The 18,104-nt window shown below is 40.4% G+C and overlaps 1 protein-coding gene across 3 annotated transcripts in view; it reads left to right on the top strand.

Moving 5' to 3' along the window:
- FNDC3A (fibronectin type III domain containing 3A) overlaps positions 1–18,104 on the top strand; it is a 443,791-nt gene that overhangs the window by 220,518 nt on the left and 205,169 nt on the right. For all 3 annotated transcript variants that reach the window (XM_077484274.1, XM_077484275.1, XM_077484276.1), the window contains one exon: positions 3,322–3,397. In XM_077484274.1, coding sequence (XP_077340400.1) covers positions 3,322–3,397 — 76 coding nt within the window. The remainder of the gene's footprint in view (positions 1–3,321; positions 3,398–18,104) is intronic.

The following is an 18,104-nucleotide window of genomic DNA, read 5'->3' on the forward strand; positions in this document are numbered from 1 at the left end:
TGGGACAGCACACAAGTATATTGAAGACCTAGTGTTGTGGTAACTAATAGTGAGTATTGATCTCCAACCAATTTTCCAACCCCAGATCATGTGGTGCATGCGCAGTTCAGTAGTTATTTTAATGAAGCCGCCTGGGATGTGTGATATTTGTATCCCAGGAGGTTTAGGGGTGCGACTCGCCCTTACCTAGGCGAGAAAGCCAAAAATACATGTCCGAGTCCTGCAGAAAAAGGACTAGAGGAGGGTGAAGGGCCACTTTACGGATCAGACAGATGCTGAACTCTTCACTATGTGTGTTTATAGACTAATCAGAAAACACAGAGAACATGTTTATTTTAATTTTCATAGTCACAATTCAGTACAGAGACATTATAATAGTGCTTACCATACTTGCCGAACAGCTGTTTACCAATTATTTTTTCATGCTGAAAGCCTTTTTGTAATCCCTTTATCAGCTTGTATTGTGCATCATGGACAAAGGCGTGAAGCAAACTTGGCTTCTAATTGACATTCATCACATTGAGCTGTTCTCTGACTTTGGTTCCATTCAAATCAAAGTTCTGGAGGCACATGTAGCTAAAAAATACTCTACATCGAATGCTGATTTATTTATTTATTTATTCTTCTTAGTTTCTGTAATGAGGCCTTATTTATTTTCATCAGGAAATACTTCCCCTCTGCACTTTAAGTGAAATTTTCATTTTATGGCATTCTGTATCTGATAAGCTAAGTCAGCATCTGTCACCTTTTTTTTTTTTAAGAATGTTTCTCTCCCCGATCTAGGCAACTTATCCAAAGCATACAATGAGAGTGCATAAGCAGAGGTTGATTGAAAATTACATGTCAAAACAATCATTAAATCCTGAAATACAGACAACTAAGTGTGTGTGTGTGTGTGTGTGTGTGTGTGTGTGAATCCCTGTGTGACGTTTACCTAGGAAAGTTTAGCTAGCCCTATCCCCGAGCTCTTCTTTTTTAGTGAGTGACTTGCTGCCACATTAAAGGGTCAGTATGAACACTTGGGAAGAGGGAGTGAGTAGGGCAAAGATTAACTTTTACAAAAAAAAAGTAAAAATTTGCCTTTAACTTAAAGTGTAATTCTTGTCAAATTCTAGCAAAGGCTAAACCTACTCCCACCTCATTCTAAGACTTTTCTATCTACCCTGGGAAAAAAAAGACGTCTATACTTATCTATTCTGAAGTCGATCTGGTCACATGATTGGGTCCCAGTGCCGACTTTAGTGTAGAGGAGCAGCAGTGACAACATCTGCAGAGCCCTGGGCGATGACATCACCCATATGCTTACCATGAGGTAGCCACTGTCGGCTGTCCCTTCTCTATAGTGACGCTGGCGCTGGACCCTGATAATGCGGCCGGACCAGAGCAGCTTCAGAATAGGTCTAGGCATCTTTCCTTTTACAGGGTAGACAGAATAGGCTTAGAATGGAGGTGGGAGTAGGTTTAGCCTAAGACCCCTTTCACACTGGGGCATTTTTCAGGCGCTTTGGCGTTAAAAAAAAGCGCCTGTAAAGCACTTGAAAGGAGCCTCATCTGCAATCCCAATGTGAAAGCCCAAGTGCTTTAAGAGCCCTTTCACAATGTCAGCGCCCAAAAAAAGCGCCACTTAAACTAGCAGCGCTTTACCAGCGTTTTTCGAACGCTATTGGGGCGCTTTTAACCCCTGCTAGTGGCCAAATAAAGGATTAAAAGCGCCCACAAAGTGCTGCTGCCAAAAGCGCTTTGCAGGAGCTTTTCAGGCGTTTTGCAGGCGCTTCCCATTGATTTCAATCGGAAGGGGCACTTGAGGAGCGGTGTATTCACCGCTCCAAAAGCGCTGCAAAGAAGCTGCTTGCAGGACTTTTTTTTTTACGCCCTGCCAGCGCAACGTGTCAGTGTGAAAGCACTTGGGCTTTCACGTTGGGATTGCAGTTGAGGCGTCTTTCAGGCGCTTTACAGGTGCTTTTTTTAATGCTTAAGTGCCTGAAAAACGTCATAGTGTGAAAGGGGTCTCAGTGTGAAAGCAGCCGAAAAAAATTATTTGGCGCTTGTAATGGTTTGTTAACACATCTAAATTCTTGTTAACGTCAGGCATGTTTAGTGCTTGAGCGTTAATTCGTTTCATCAGGCACAGTAAATTGATATTCTGGCCAATGGGTTGAATTAACGCCCAAGCACTTTCTGCCAAAATACTGCTGCCAGAAGAAAAGGCTTTTAGGAGAGTTTCTAAAATGTACTGTGTGCATGAGGCCTAAAGTGGAACTAAAGTAAATGACTGTGAGCAGGGAGATAAAGATAAACTGCAATAAACTGTACCTACCTGCCTAATCCCAGTGATCCCCAGAATGTTAGCCGGAGCTGCATATGCACAGCTCTGCATGCAGCGGCCCTGTGTGCCGAGATGACTGGCTCCTGCACATACTCACCAGTGACTTCCTCCCACGCCAGCAAAGGAAGAGGCCTAAGGAACTGTTGGAAAGCTTCGGACCTGATTTGCCCCTGAAACAAAGAACAGGGATGCACTGGACCCCATGCTGTAAGACACAGCTAGTGTGAACCTGGCCTTCAATAATAAAATATAAATTTCACTTTTTCTCAACCATTGTTGCAACTTTTTGTAGCAATTTTGAATTTAAATTTTTAGGATGGATTTGGTGGCAACAGAGCATTGTAGTCTGTATTGGGAGAGCATGTGACAGAGTGGCAATGCAGGAGTACTGTTAGGAGATGGGAACAAAGCGTTCTCACCATAAGGAGGTGCCCGAACTAAGACCTTCATGGCAGGATTACTAGGTGGTATTTTAAGGTATTCTAGAAATGGAAGCTGTGCCTTCTCTAATGATTGGTTGCATGACATGATGGTATCTGATTTTTGCTTTTTAAATACTGCCGCATACCCTATTGATTCCTGGGAGATGTGAGTTTTGATGACAGAATTCCATTTTACTTGACTATTGAAAAGCTTACAGCTTTACTGCTAAAGTGCTTAGGTTTTCTGGATTATGGTAACATCAGGTTTCTGAAGTTGTGATTAAATTCAAACTAGCAAAACTGTGCCCAGCTGCAGATCAACAATGCTGACATGCAACAAAAAGGAAAACTGTATTAATGAAAAAAACACAGCACAATCACCAGAAGGGGCCTGCACTGGGGTTAAAATGCATCTGTAGAGATGAATATATTCATTTGTGTACTAAAGCCATTTAAGGTTTTATAAGTATGGACTGTCTGCTTAATATAATTATAGGTATTTGAAATATGGTATGTGCTTTATTTTGAAAATCTTGAAATGAAAACTTATTTCAGTTTCCTTACTTTACTTAGGTTATTCTGGTACAAGTGAACCCAGGAGAAGCTTTTACAATAAGAAGAGAAGATGGACAGTTTCAGTGCATTACAGGTAAGCTTTAGTTTACAGCATTGGTGCACCCAGTTGAGAAAAAAAGTTACTCTTCCTGAGTGATTATATTAAGCAGGTTGTGGCTTTAGATAATTGTTCCTACCTATGAACCAGATCTTCCATAAAAACAGCTGGGCACTGCACAGTGAAAGTGAGTGGGGGAGAAAAAGCATATTAATTTCATTGTCTTGTGTGAAGATTATCATGGGAAAACCCTGACGAGCTTGGTGATAAGTATTTTTTCCTAGCTACCAATTAGATTCCAGCTTGTTTTGTAAGTTTGAATGTGATTGGTAATGCTGGAAGCAAAAGTAGACTAAGCTACATAGCACAGGCTTCAGAAAGTATACTTTGAGTCCATTCACAGAAGCCGCTACGGTCCAGCAGGATCAACCGAATGTTTGTGCCAATCCCGGCGCATCGCACTGTTAACTTTATTGAGGTGTCAGAGTGACGCACCATAATATTCTATCAACCAGAGTACAGTGACCACTTTGCGCTGGAGAAAAGTACTGCATGCAATCACTGCATGCCACACAGTGAACCGGCTGCACTGGGGACAAGGCATGTTGCCTGTGCTTTAATACCTGGTGTGAATCGACTCTTACAGCAATCCTGTGTTGACATTTTGTTCCCTTTCAGCCATTTCCGGCCAGTATCTTTTTTTTTTTTTTCCAGCCAGCAGCGTATGGCTTTCTCATGAAAGCGGCTCATTAGCCACTGGATCGCTTTCGGAAGTGGCAGGAGGGGACAGTCCCCCCCCCCCCCCCCCCCCCCAGGGTTTCTAAGGCTTACCGCTTTTAACAGCATGTCGGACAAATAATCTGACGGTGCAGCCGGCTAGTTACAGAGTCAGTAAGAGACTAGATCTTCTCTGCTTTCTTCTATGGCCTTGAAGGACCATGACATCAATTCTGATCTAGGACAAAAGTAAACTATTTTTTTTTTAATAGCAAAAGATCTTTCTTTTTTTTTTTTTTTGCTTTTAAAGGTAAAGGAGACATTTGGGGTATTTTTGACCCCAGATCTTTCCATAAAGAGGACCTGTCATCCTTATTTCTATTACAAGGGATTTTTACATGTGTAAGTTGCGCACGCATATGTAAACAGTGTTCGCACCACATGTGAGGTATCGCCACTAACATTAGTGCGAGAGCAATTATTCTGGAGCTAGATCTCCTCTGTTGTCTTTGAAGATTTGTCGCCATTCCATGAGCGTGCACAATTTGAAAGCATGTCATGTTGGGTATCTACTTGGCGTAACTTCATCTTTCGTATTTTACAAACAAATTGGAGTATATATTGTGTATGGAGTATATATTGGGTTTGAAAAAAACGATGCACAAATACTGTATAACTCAAAATGCAACTATCGCTATTTTATTCCTTATGGTCTCTGCTATATATATATATATATATATATATATATATGTATGTATGTATGTATGTATGTATGTATATATGTGTGTATGTATGTATATATGTGTGTGTGTATATATATATATATATATATATATATATATATATATATATATATATATATATATATATATATAAAAATATAAATATTTTTTATTTTTTATTTTTTTAGCAGGGACCCTAAGGAATGTTTGGAAGTTCAAAGTAATTTACTAGCATAAAATACTGATTTAAACTTTGAAACAAAAAGTTCCATTAAAGGCCCGGTCTTCAATTGGGTATAGTTTGTGTTCCTTTTTTCTTCAAACATTTGCTTGCCTGCCTTTTGTGATCGCCTCCATGCTCTTCCAAGAGGTCTGCACACAACATAATTTTCAACCCTCCTAATATCTGTCCTTCGTTTACTGCAACTGAACCATTTAGCATTTTGGCTCAACATTTTCTAATGTGTTACTCCAGCCTTGAAGACCTATTGTACAGAGCTGCCAATTTTTGCCTTAAAAAAAAAAAAATCAGGCAAAGTTCATTTGGCCATTATAGTAGGAGTGCATAATGCCCTATACTGTAGATTCAATATTGGGTGAATGTTGGTTCTTCAATGCATAAACCGGAAGCATGTTCAGAGACTTGTTTCTTTATGCCTCAGTGGCTGTTTTTAATAAGGAGTTTATGCTTCAAGGACATTGGTTTATATTTATCCACTGACAGGGTGTTAGTCATAGCTGAACTCTGCCTTTTTTTACGTATGTTTAATAATAACTGCATGTTTTCATGTGTTGGGATAAGTCTTTATGGGCTTCAAATAAAGGCTCTTGGTAGGCATTTTTGTAACACTTGCAAGGTGTCCACTATTACTGTATGAGATGGTGTGAACAGACGCAAAGGGCTCCATACACTTTTTGGCAGTAGTCAAACTGCGAGTTGTTTAGCTTTTACCTGAATGTTGCGCGAACCCCATTGGCCTTCATTGGCACCTCTGCTAGGAAAACACATCAAATAGAAGCAGAGCATCAGTGTTTTGGGTGGAGTTATGATTTCCTTCCGCTTTTCTCTTATCTTTATTGAGGCCATGCATGGAATAACTTCTTTCTTCTATTTTGAACAGTCAGGATGCTGAAGGATGTTGGCAAACATTTTTTTAACATTAAATCCTAAGCTTGGTGAAAACTTAATTTTAAAAACTTTAGCACAAGGGACAACAATCAATGTGAAATCTCATAAACCCATTGACAATAGAAAAGATATTATATGTTTACACTGAGAAAATGAACCATTTTAAGAAAGGAAAAATAAAGGTACATTTTTAAATTGATGGCAGCAACACATCTCAAAAACGTTGGGACAGAGCAACGAAAAACTGGCAAAAGGAAGCGGTACTAACAAGTAGGAGCTGGAAAAATATTTTCCAACTAATTACGGTAGGTTATTTTGCAACAGGTCAGTGATCTGATTGGGTATAAAAAAAAGCATCTTAAAGAGTCTGCATCTCAGAAGTAAAAATGGGCAGAGTTTCACCAATCTGAAGTGGCATCAAAAAATTGTCAAACTATTTCAGAATAATGTTCCATAATGTAAAATTTGCAAAGACTTTAAATATATCATCATCTATAGTACACAGGGTAGATACAAATCAATAATAATAAAACAATTATTTTTTTATTTAAATTGGATTTTATTTTTTTATTTAAATCTGATTTTTTTTTTGATTTTTGTAAAATTTATTTTAATAAAATGCTTTTGCAGTAAAACTCTATCTAAAGAGTTTTCCATTTAAGATACATTAACAATTTAGTTTATTCAGCGTGAAATGGAGCTTGGTTATGTGGTATGAGGGTTATATTCTGCAATATTTAAATTGTTTAGTAAACTTATATAATGAATCCAAGCTCTGCAAGCTGAGATGACATGCACCACATTGATGCATTCACAGAATTTCACAGTAACCATGAGATAAAACAAAGTTCAGGAATATTCCTTTATCCCATTGTTTTACAAATCTATGTACACTACAAACTGCATGATTGAATCGGTTCTGATATCGCTGCTTTACTGACCTGACAGCTTATTATTCTAAATGTGGAACCTTGATTTTGTTTGCAAATATTATAGATTCTTACTACCAGCAAGAATGAGTCCTTACATTTAAAGAGCACCTGTTATTTCAGATCCATCATGGCAGCGCCTGTTAGCGGGCATCCACTCACCTCCTGCCACCACGTCCCTCACCTTGGGGTGTCACTGCTGCATCACCAGCCGTCCCATTAAAGTGAATGGGACTGTCGGTGAGTCAACAGCAGGTCAGAGGAGGAGCCGCTGTGGGACAGAGATGACTGTTGCTCTTTAAAAAGGATTATTTTAAATCAAGTTTTTTTTATTTTAAATCCACCCTGAGAGTACATATCGTCAAAAGATGCAGAGAATCTCGAGAAATCTGTGCGCAAGAGACTAGGACAAAACGCAATACTGGATGCCCATGATCTTTGGGCCCTCAGGCGGCACTGCATTAAAAACAGGCATGATTCTGTGATGGACATCACTGCATGGAATACTTCCAAAAATCACTATCTGTGAACACCGTTGGCCGTGCCATTTAAAAATACAAGTTAAAGCTCTTGCTGGGTCTAAGCTCAATTAAAATGGTCTGTTGCAAAATGGAACACTGTTTTGTGGGCAGACAAATGGAAATTTCACACTCTTTTTGGCAACCATGGGCGTGTGACCTTCTGGCTTGTTATCAGCGCTCAATTCAAAATCTGCCATCTCTGATGGTATGGGGGTGCTTAGTATGGGTTGAGAAATTATCAGTTCGGCCGATATTCACTTTTCTTTTTGAAGTATCGTTCACAAACTTACCAATGTTACTGAAATTGCTTCAAGAGGTTATACTGTGGTGATAACTGCAGCTGCAGGCAACAACCCAGTACCGTTCTTTAGATCGGACGGTCGGCTTTCTTGCAATAACAACTGATGAGGCTCATCCGCTCGACTGTTATTACAAGCAGCAACCCCCCCTCCAGCCACTCCTCCTGGGTCTCCCATCCCACCCGGCAGCCCAAGCGGCCAGCCCGCACGTCCGATGGCTGCCCAAAGACCCGAACAAAGCAGATCAGCTTTGTTCGGGTCTCGGATTTAGTAACACAGAAGCAATGTCATGACATTACTTTCAGATTACTGGCATGCTAAAGGAGCCAGTTTTACATATTATAAAGTATTCAAAAACGCCAATTATAGACCCCAGATCCCTCCATAAAGATTACCAGTGCTGCCTATTACTGTCACAAGGAATGTTTACATTCCTTGAAACCGCAATAACAATGATTTTCTTTTTTTTTTTTTTTTAAAGGACTGTGTAAAAATAAAATGATAAAATCTACAAAATATCAGCACCTGATAATGGCCATTAGCCTGAATTGCAGCCGAAAAATCGGTATCGCATCGGCCCTGAAACTATATTGGTCGACCCCTAGTGCTTGGTGCATATGGAGTAGGCAGCTTCAACATCAGGAAAGGCATCATCAATGCTGAAAGATAAATCCAGGTTTTAGAGCAGTATATGTCATCATCCAGATGACGTCTTGATTATTTGAGCGGGAGAAATCTAAACGACATACTACATCTATGACAACAGCATGGCCTGTAGTAGTAGTCCATGTACTTAACCACTCGCCGACCCGCTTACACCAATATACATCAGCAGAATGGCACTCCTGCGCAAACTGATGTACCTGTACGTCAGTCCGGGAAAGTGGGATAGCGGGCATGTGCGTGGGGAGGGAGAAGCCTATGTAAACAAGGCATTTCCCTGTTCTGCCTAGTGACATGACAGGGATCTTCTGTTCCCTGTCATCGGGAACAGTGATCTCTGTCATGTCAGTGGTAGCCCACCCCCCCTGCAGTTAGAACGCACTTAACCCCTTGATTGCCCACTAGTGTTTAACCCCGTCCTTGGCAGTGCCAGTGACATTTATACAATAACCAGTGGCTATTTTTAGCTCTGATCGCTGTATAAATGTCAATGGTCCCAAAATAGTTTCAAGTGTCCGATCTGTCCGCCGCAATGTCACAGCCCCGACTTAAAAATTTGCAGATCACCGCCATTACTAATAAAAAATAATAATAATAGAAATGCCATAAATCTATCCCCTATTTGGTTTGCGCAAAAGTTATAGCGTCTACGAATCACTTTTTTTTTTTTTGATTATTTTTTTTTTTATTACTAAAAAAAAGCTCTATTTGCTGGAATAAAAGGACGTCAATTTTGTTTGGGTACAGTGTCGCACATCCACGTAATTGTGAATTAAAGCGACACAGTGCCGTATCACAAAAAATGCTCTGTTCATTAAGGGGGTAAAATTTTCCTGGGCTGAACTGGTTAAAGGATAAGTGCACCTTTCGTAACATTGTACATGTTACACGCATAATCAGGGTGTAACATGTTAAGAACTGAACGGCTCCCTGATTTGACAGCTAGCGGGGATCTTCTTTCTGCTAGCTGTCACAATTTAAAAAAATCATGGCCGAGCGGGGGCTCCGCCTGCCTAGCTATGTCATACATTCACAGTGTTCTGTGAATGGGAAAACTACAAGGTCCAGCAGGCGTTGTGGCTGTCGGCTTGTAGTTTTCAATGAACTATCACGGAGCTGTGGAGTTCATTCTCTCTTCCTGCCAGATTGCATCTGCTTGCCCGTATGGGATGTACAGATACAGGAGAAAATGCTGATTGCTGGTGCAATTCTTTAGAGGCTCCAGAAACAAAAAAATAACAAATGCTAATTTTTTTACCTTGCAAATATTTGGCGCATCTTGAAACAAAGAAGACCCAGGACTGTTGAGCAGTTTAAATCCTATATCAGGCATGGAGGGGACAACATTCCTTTCCCAAAATGCCAGTAACTGGTTTCCTCAGTTCCCACATGTTTACAGAGTGTTGTTAAGAGGGAATGTTGAATCGTAGTGAACATGGCCTTGTCCCAACTTTTTTAAGACTTTGTCTGCCATCAATTTCAAAATGATCTTATTAGTATTATTATTATCTAGGTACATTAAAATGGTAAATTTTCTCAGTTTAAACATTTGATATGTTTTCTATTTTCCCTTGTGAATAAAATATGTGTTTAAGAGATTTACAAATCATTGCATTCTGTTGCCATCTGCACAAGGGGCACTTTGCATTGATTGGTAGTACCATCCCTTGTGCTATTTTTATTTTATGTCTTGACTAAACTTGCGCTTTAAACTACTATATACAAATTATGTTAATGTATATATTTTTCTCTCTTTTCCTATAATATGCATATAATAGGCACCAGGTCAGTCCACGAGCTAATAATGCTAGCCTGGTCAGGCCATAAACATGTTCTCTTTGTAATGCATATGTTAAGCAAATTAAGCTGTATCACCACTCCTGCCCATTGAACTGAATGGGCACCGCTGCCGAACCGCCAACAAAGCGCCGCTGCAACTTCGCTTTGCAGGTCATTTTAACCCCCGAAAAATAACAACAGTAAAGCGCTGCTAAAAATGGCTGCGCTTTACCGCCAATGCCCCAGTGTGAAATGGGCCTTAGTAAAGTTTGAGTGGTCTTTGATAACATACAGGGCAAGTCCAGTCAGATTTTTCTGATTTACTGGATCTCACAAATAACTCTTAGCATTCCTTCATAGTTTTAGTGGTGAATGAGAGCTCCAGAGCTACAAACTTAACCATTATTTCTAGTCCTTGGAGAGGGTTTAAAGTGGATGTAAATCTAATTCATTAAATTTGAACCGGGCACATATATCTGCAGTGTTTTCTTGCCTCTCAGTCCAGTGGCTGTCTCCTGCTCCTTTCTTCTGTTATCAGCCTAAACGTCTGAAAAGTTCTCAGTTAACTGTGATAAAAGCAGCCTGAATTTTGTGTTTGGGAGGATGCTATAAATAGATTAGCAGAGTGCAAAACTATTAAATGAACTGATCTGAAAGTCTCTACCTATGAAAGGGGAGAGGGGGTGTGTGCCTTTCCTCCAATCAGCTGTCTTGGCTGTATGCCCAGGCTTCACTGCAGTGCTGAACAGAATATATAAAGATGAAGACAGCAGATATACATGTAAAACTTACGTAAGGAGATTTGTTTCATCCCTGTGTATCATCTGAGGCTGTTCACTTCACTGGGTATATGTAAGGGTTTACATCAATTTTAATTAATAATCAAAGGGTCTGAGGTAGGGTCGCCACATCATTCCTTTAATTCAGGACACACATTAATTACACAGGTTCTGAGGCTGATTTAATGCAGATAAGGCACCAAGTGAATTTATTTACCACCTTAATCAGCCACAAAAACTGTTTAATTAATATGTGTCCTGGATTGAAGGGATTGTGTGGCAACCCTAGTCTGAGGACTGTACTACCAGGGCTGGAGAGTATTTAATTATGCTTTAGCGGACACACACTTACTGCCAACTATTCAATAATGTTTGCATTCAATCAGACCACTAGTATATTGCACAGAATAAAGTTACGAGACACCAAATATGATATAGTTACTATGAATGTCTCTCTTGTTAAGGTGAATGGCCCATCTGCCTTCTGGAACTTGTAATATAGGCCTGTTTTGTGTCTAAGGTCTCCTTCACACGGGCGTACTTAAGCATATGCCCATGCGAGGGCAGGCAGTGCCATTCATGTCAATTGGGATGCATCAGCTGCATGAACAAAGCTACTACTCCCAATACAAAAGCAGTGTGGGTGCGGGTCCCTGAACTCGGATAAGTGTGAATTTGGAGACCTGCATGGATGTCAAAAAAGCATTGTCCATGCAGCCTCTTCATCCCAATTGACATGAGGCTGGATGCACAGAACACCTGTGTATCCCTGTGACGGCAAACAGTCTTTGCATGGGCATATGTTTCAGGAAGCCTGTGTGAATGAGGCCTAATTGATTTTACATCTTGCCATGCATCACTTTTTATGAAGGCAATTCCCTCACAGTAAGAATCATGGAATTTGAATACAGTTTGGTTGTGGAATTTAAAAAAATAAAACTGAATCTGATGGTGTATTTGCTCAAAATGTTCTACAGACTGTTTTACAAAGTGGTTTCTTATGATGGCTCCATTAGGAGTCTTTTGAGGACTGTCTAATACACGGTAGGTTTAAAAAAAATCTCTGCCTTTTGCTTTGTATTTAACTTAAACCATTTTATTGCAATTGTGCTTTTTGTTAAAGTATAACTTAGACAAACCTTTTTTTAAGTTTTGAATAGAATAGAGAGAGATTAAAACCTGTCCGTTTTAATTGCTGTCTGTTCCCCCGTTAAGGAGATGCATTCTTTCTAATTGTCCTATTTTACCATTATCATTAAAAGTAAAAGAAAAATCACCAATTTTGGGTTATCCCCAGAAATATAATAGAGGGGAAATCTTCTAATCGGGACACTAGTTCTGGTGACCTGGGGGTCCCCAAGGAATTCCCTTTCTTTGCAGGGATTTCCTCACACTTCTTGTTTGGTCATGGGACAGGAAACTAAGGGAAATCTCTGCAATGGGGCACAGATGGTAAAAATAAATCTGACAGTGGTTACTACCCTTCCTTGCTCTATCCAAAATGAGAGAAAAAAAATAATGTGCCTATAGTTCTACTTTAGGTGTGCTGTATAGAATGTGTGACCTTCTCTAGCTGGCCATCACAGACCTGAGATTTAAATCTGACAGTTTTTTGTCTCTGGCTTGCAAATTTTGAAGAAATGAGGGTTGCTCGGTTGTCAATATGATCCCATTCTCCTTACACAGTTTTGGGTTTGCCAGACCTCATTGTGGTCACAAAGAAAAAATGCAGAACCTGCTATGTATCTGAGTTTTCCTGAATATGCTGGTTGTATGACTGTTGTGCTGTTCCAGTGGCTTTAATACTTTCTAAATCATTAGCCTTAAAAAAACATGTAGGTTGTGTGCTTTGACTTTGTTTTTTGCATACCAGCTTTGGTAGAGTGGCTTAGAAATCGTACAAGGCAGATAGACGAGTAACTAATGGGTAGCTTCAAATATTTCTTAGGGTAGGACATAAATAATCACATTGTGCAATGCTGGCTCAATTTGTTTAAAAACATAGCAACAAATGATGTAACAGATGAGAATTTTCTCTGTTCTCTAATACAAAAACACCAAAGCTCCAAAACGCTTGGAAAATGCTGTACAAAAATACTCAAAATGCGCATACAAACTCAACAGAACGCCTAAGAAAATGCACAAAAATGCGATGCTTAAAGTGGACCTGAAATAAAAAAAATAAACATTTGCTATGCTATAGGGAACACCTAGAAAAGTTAATCGTCTCTAAGCAGTTCCCTGAAAAGTGAACTTTTTTTTTGTGTTTCTTGAGTTCTTCCTGAAAAGTTGAAGTGCACATCCTATGTCTGCAGTCTTATAGAAGTATACATGTGCGTCTGACTGTTCATATCGTAAGATTTAGGGATGTCACTACAGTGCCACTCACTGTTTTCCTTGCTGGAGAGGAAGCTATACCCGGGGACTAAAATACATCTCCCTGCTTCTGCTTTAATGATTCTTTGGGTCTATGCATTTTGCACCTTTCCTGCTTCTGCCTGATTTTTCCTTAATCTATGTTCGAATCCCAAGTCAGGGGGGCAGCTCGGAAATCTTACCATCACTACAAAGATGGTCTCCTCCACACAGACACAGCATAGTAAATCTGGCATGCAGAAATTACCATCTATAGAGAGCCCACAGGGAAACTGATCTTTTTCCTTTGCTTCTTTTGGGCAGAACTTACTATTCAGGTCCTCTTTGAGTTTAAAGGCCTGATCACACTGAGCAGTGCGATTTCAGTTCTATTTTTTTTTTAATGGACTGGTATCGCACCACACTGCAGCAAAAGTAGTGCATGCAAAAAAAAAAAAGCCTCACACCTGCTGCCACTCACTGGGTCTCATTCTCATGCCACTATCTTACTATGTCATTGTTAGTCAGTTGTCTCTTATGGGTTCTTGCAACTGGACCCTGATGATGTGCCACCAAGTCCACCCTTTAGCTGCTGTATGTTCCTGCACCAGTAACCTCCTGGGATATGTGATGGTAGTATCCCAGAAAGGTGGAGGAGCTTGTCATTTTTGCCTATGTGAAAATGAAGGCAGTGGGTGAGTTGGAAGAATAAAAATGGTAAAAAAAAAAATGCCAGTTTACACTAGTGCAATGCGAGAACCCTTCAAATCCAGTGCGGGTTCTGGCATCACACCTGAACTGCACAGTGGTTCACACTGAGATCTGTGAACCGCTGCGGGAGTCAATGTAAAGTTAATGACGCCCCCAGATTGATCAGCAGATCGCAGTGCGAACTGTGAAATGGTGTAGGAATAGGATCGCGATCCGTTTCTAGTGCAGACCAAAAAAAGGGTCCTGCACCCTTTTGGTGCGAATGTGATGCAATTTCAGCCATAAAGTTTGTATGGCTGAAATCACATCACATCACATCACACAAACATCGCATGTGATCTGAACAGAAATGTGCTGCAAATCACATGTGATGTCTGTCATCCCATATGTGTGAACCGTGCCTTAATGTTGTGGGGAAAGTTTTGGACGTTATATAGTTGTATTTACCAACTTTAATGATTAAAGCTCCTAATAATGTGAGAGCACCTACAACTGCCTATTTTATTAAAAACATTAAAGGAGGACTATAGGCAAAACATTTTTTCATTTTGGATAGAGTAAGGAAGGGTCATAACCAGGGCTCCAGTCTGGGAACGGCGTCCCTGCACTTTTTTCACCGCAGGAATGCCGTTCCCTTTTCAGAGCTAGAGCCGCCCAAGCCGATCCTTCACTGAACGGCAATTACTTTTAGATAATAATGGTAAACAGGACAAATAGGGAGAATCTCCCTAATGGGGACATAGACAGCAATAAAACCCAATAGGTGTTCTAATCCATCTCAACTCTGTCCACAACTGAAAAAAATGATATATAAAAAACAAAAAGACAAATGAGCAAACCTAGGCTAGCTCTAACTAAATGAGATGCTGCCAACATAGAAAAGTGTTCCCACACAAAGTGTAAAATAATATTTTATTTATTTTAAGCTTTTATGAAAAAAAAGGTTTTCCTTTGCTTTTAGCATCTGTGTACCACACAAGCATCTCACCATTTTTGCAGTCCTCTGGATTGTGGGGCTTCCCAGCATTTAGATTTAGTTTGGGGATTATAAAGCAGATGAAACTTTTTTTTTTTTTTTTTTTTTTGCTAAGGTAAAGGGGACCTAGCAGATTGCCTTTTGCAATGTTTTTATAGCAGCCATTAAATGTGTGAGCCGATATGAAGAAATGCATTAAGGAGTAGAACGCTAAATCTGCACCGTCAGAGAAATGTGAACCCCCCCCCCCCTTTTTATTCATGCGACACTGAAATAGAAACATCAGCTCCATTATACAGCGAGTTGAGTCCGGGTAGCACGAACGAATGCCATTTGTTGTTGAATAATCCATTCATGAAAATCTGTGTGCTCCAGTTCGTGAATGGAGATGACTCATTCAGGGCACAGTCCCAAGCCTCTGCTAAGAGCCATTAAATGCTTCTTGACATCACAAGGAAAGCCATGTTATAGATGGTTTGACTGAGAGGAAATTGCCATACGTCTAGAGGGAGAAAAAAATCCTCATGCAAATCAGGATGAGTCACTTGTAATTAAAGCCTGAAAGAGTAATAAAGCATTTTTTATGAAGAGGAGGTGGCAGATTTTAACTGCACTGCTTCCAATAAAGGAAGCCTAGATAGTACTTTCATTATATCTGTCTGCTAAAAATCCTGAGTGTGGCTGATATTGGGAGATTCTTTTCCTGATGAAATAGTTAACTGGTCATTGAAATTTAGAGATTCAGCACATCATCGCTGCCTAAGTGTATTCATTGACATGATATATTCCGATGGTGCCTAGTACTATATTATTTGAGTCTTTAAAGCTGAATTGCAGGATGCATGCTAATGTATAGTTAGTACCCGAGGCACACAGCAGAGAGGAGAGGGGGATACGTGGCTGAAGCAGACCATACACATATAGGGGGAGATTTACTAAAACTGGCGCACACAGAATCTGGTGCAGTTCTGCATAGAAACCAATCCGCTTCCAGGTTTTATCATCAAAGCTTAAAGTGGATCTTCACGGTACCTGAGCAACGCAAACCAAAAACACTTGAGCACCAGCCGCCGTCATTATACCGTGGCAGGTCGGCATGATCCCGTTAACCGTCGTAGCTATACATCGGTCCCTTTAAAGCGTTTCTGCACACATTTTTTTTTTCTTTGTCCCTTTGTTTTTTTGGTGCTCTAACTAGTGCTCAATGCCCCTTTTATTTTTATTTATTTTTTCCTCCTACCTTTCGTTCTCTGCTATTCTTCCCTGCGTTTATGGGCGGGGTTTCTGCGGGGATCAGCATCATTTCCGCTGATCTCCACACTGTCTCCTGGGATTTCGTATAATTTATCCCAGGAGTCGGTGCGCTTAGCCGAAGCAACATGGCAACGATTCTAATTACGCCGCTCATAGCTGTAGCCACTGAGCGTGCTTGGGAACCAGCAAGGAATGCTGGTTCCTCCGAAGAGAGGGAAGGAGGAAGTGATTGCTTGTGGGCTTCAAATGCTCACAAGCAAAATGACATCGGCCAAAACGAATTTATAAAAAGAACGATTGAACGGAAAAATGGACATGGATAGCGGGCGAAGTTAGGACAAGTAAGGTTTTTATTTTAAACACATCTTTTTTTTTTACTTTCTGCAAAAAAAATAAAAAAATCGTCAGTGCAGAACCGCTTTAAGCGGCACAGTAGTGGTGCCGATGCTCGTGACCAGCGGTTGTGATGACCGACGGCCACGAGCGATTGCAGGCTCGAGAGGCAGAACAGGGATGTGTGTGTGTGACTTCCTATTATCTACCACAATCTCTCATCTATAGTCGGTCCCATCCCCCACAGTTAAAACAAGCACCTAGGGAACACAGTTAACCCCTTGATCACCCCTAGTGTTCACCCCTTCCCTGCCAGTGACATTTATTCAGTAATCAGTGCATTTTTATAGCACTGATCACCGTCTAATTGTCAGTCGACTCAAACATGTGTCAGAAATGTCTGATATAATGTCGCAGTCTCCATAAAAATCGCAGCTCACTGCCATTACTAGTAAAAAAAAAAAAATAATAAAAATGCCATAAATATATCCCCTCTTTTGTAGACACTATAACTTTTGCTCAAATACAATATACGCTTACTGCGATTTTTTTTTTTTTTTTTTTTTTTTTGATTCCCCCCCCCCCCCCAAATATGTAGAAGAATACATAGTGGCATAAGCTGAGGAAAAAAAATTGCTTTAAAAAAAAAAAAAAAAAAGAGCTGTTACAGCAAAAAGTACAAAATATTGTGTTATTTTCAAAATTGTCGCTCTTTTTTTTGTTTATAGAGCAAAAAAAACACAAAACGCAGAGATGATCAAATACCACAAAAAAAAGCTCTATTTTTGGGGAAAAAAGGATGTAATTTTGTTTGGGTACAGCGTCGCGTGATTGCCCAATTGTCGTTTAAAGTGGCACAGTGCCGTATCACAAAAAATGGCCTGGTCATTGAGCAGCCAATTCTTCCGGGGCTGAAGTGGTTAAACACGTGCTTAGCATTCTATGGTCGAAAGACTGCTACAGTGCGGCTCTCTTGTTGTGGGAGGGCGTCCTCCTGGAACCACGCACCTCACGTGCCCCCTGGGACACGCATACGGCACGCTCTGTGATTGCTGTGACCTTGGGACATAGCTCATCACAGATCACAGATCGCGGTAAAGGGCCAATCACAGTGGGGAGAGGAGAGCCGGTAATTGGCCATCCTGACAGGTGACATGCACACGTATAATCAAGGCACTGATTATTAGTCTCAATATGTGCCACCTCATCAGCGCAAGCTGTGTGAAGTTGGCACCTCATGTTTGTAAAACCTAAATAAAAATATAACATTCGTTTGTGCCGCAAAAATTAACGTTTGCGCTCTTTCGGTTTCTGAGATATTAAACATTCAATTTAATGCAAGCCCCGCCCACTTTGCACTCCACGTTGCTGAATTTGAAAAACAAACGCGCCATACCAGTTTGTGCTGGTATGTGCTGCAAAAAGAAACGTTTGTGCCGCTTTGGTTGCGGAGATATTGTGCGTTATAGTTGCTGAAATCCCTCCCACTTTGCACCCCACGTTGCCGAATTTGAAAATATCTCCGCAACCAAAGTGGCACAAACATTTATTTTTGCAGCACAAACCAGCACAAACG

The sequence above is a fragment of the Lithobates pipiens genome, unplaced genomic scaffold (assembly GCF_037356315.1).
Source record: "Lithobates pipiens isolate NorthernLeopardFrog02 unplaced genomic scaffold, aLitPip1_a1.2 Scaffold_16, whole genome shotgun sequence".
Lineage (NCBI taxonomy): Eukaryota > Metazoa > Chordata > Amphibia > Anura > Ranidae > Lithobates > Lithobates pipiens.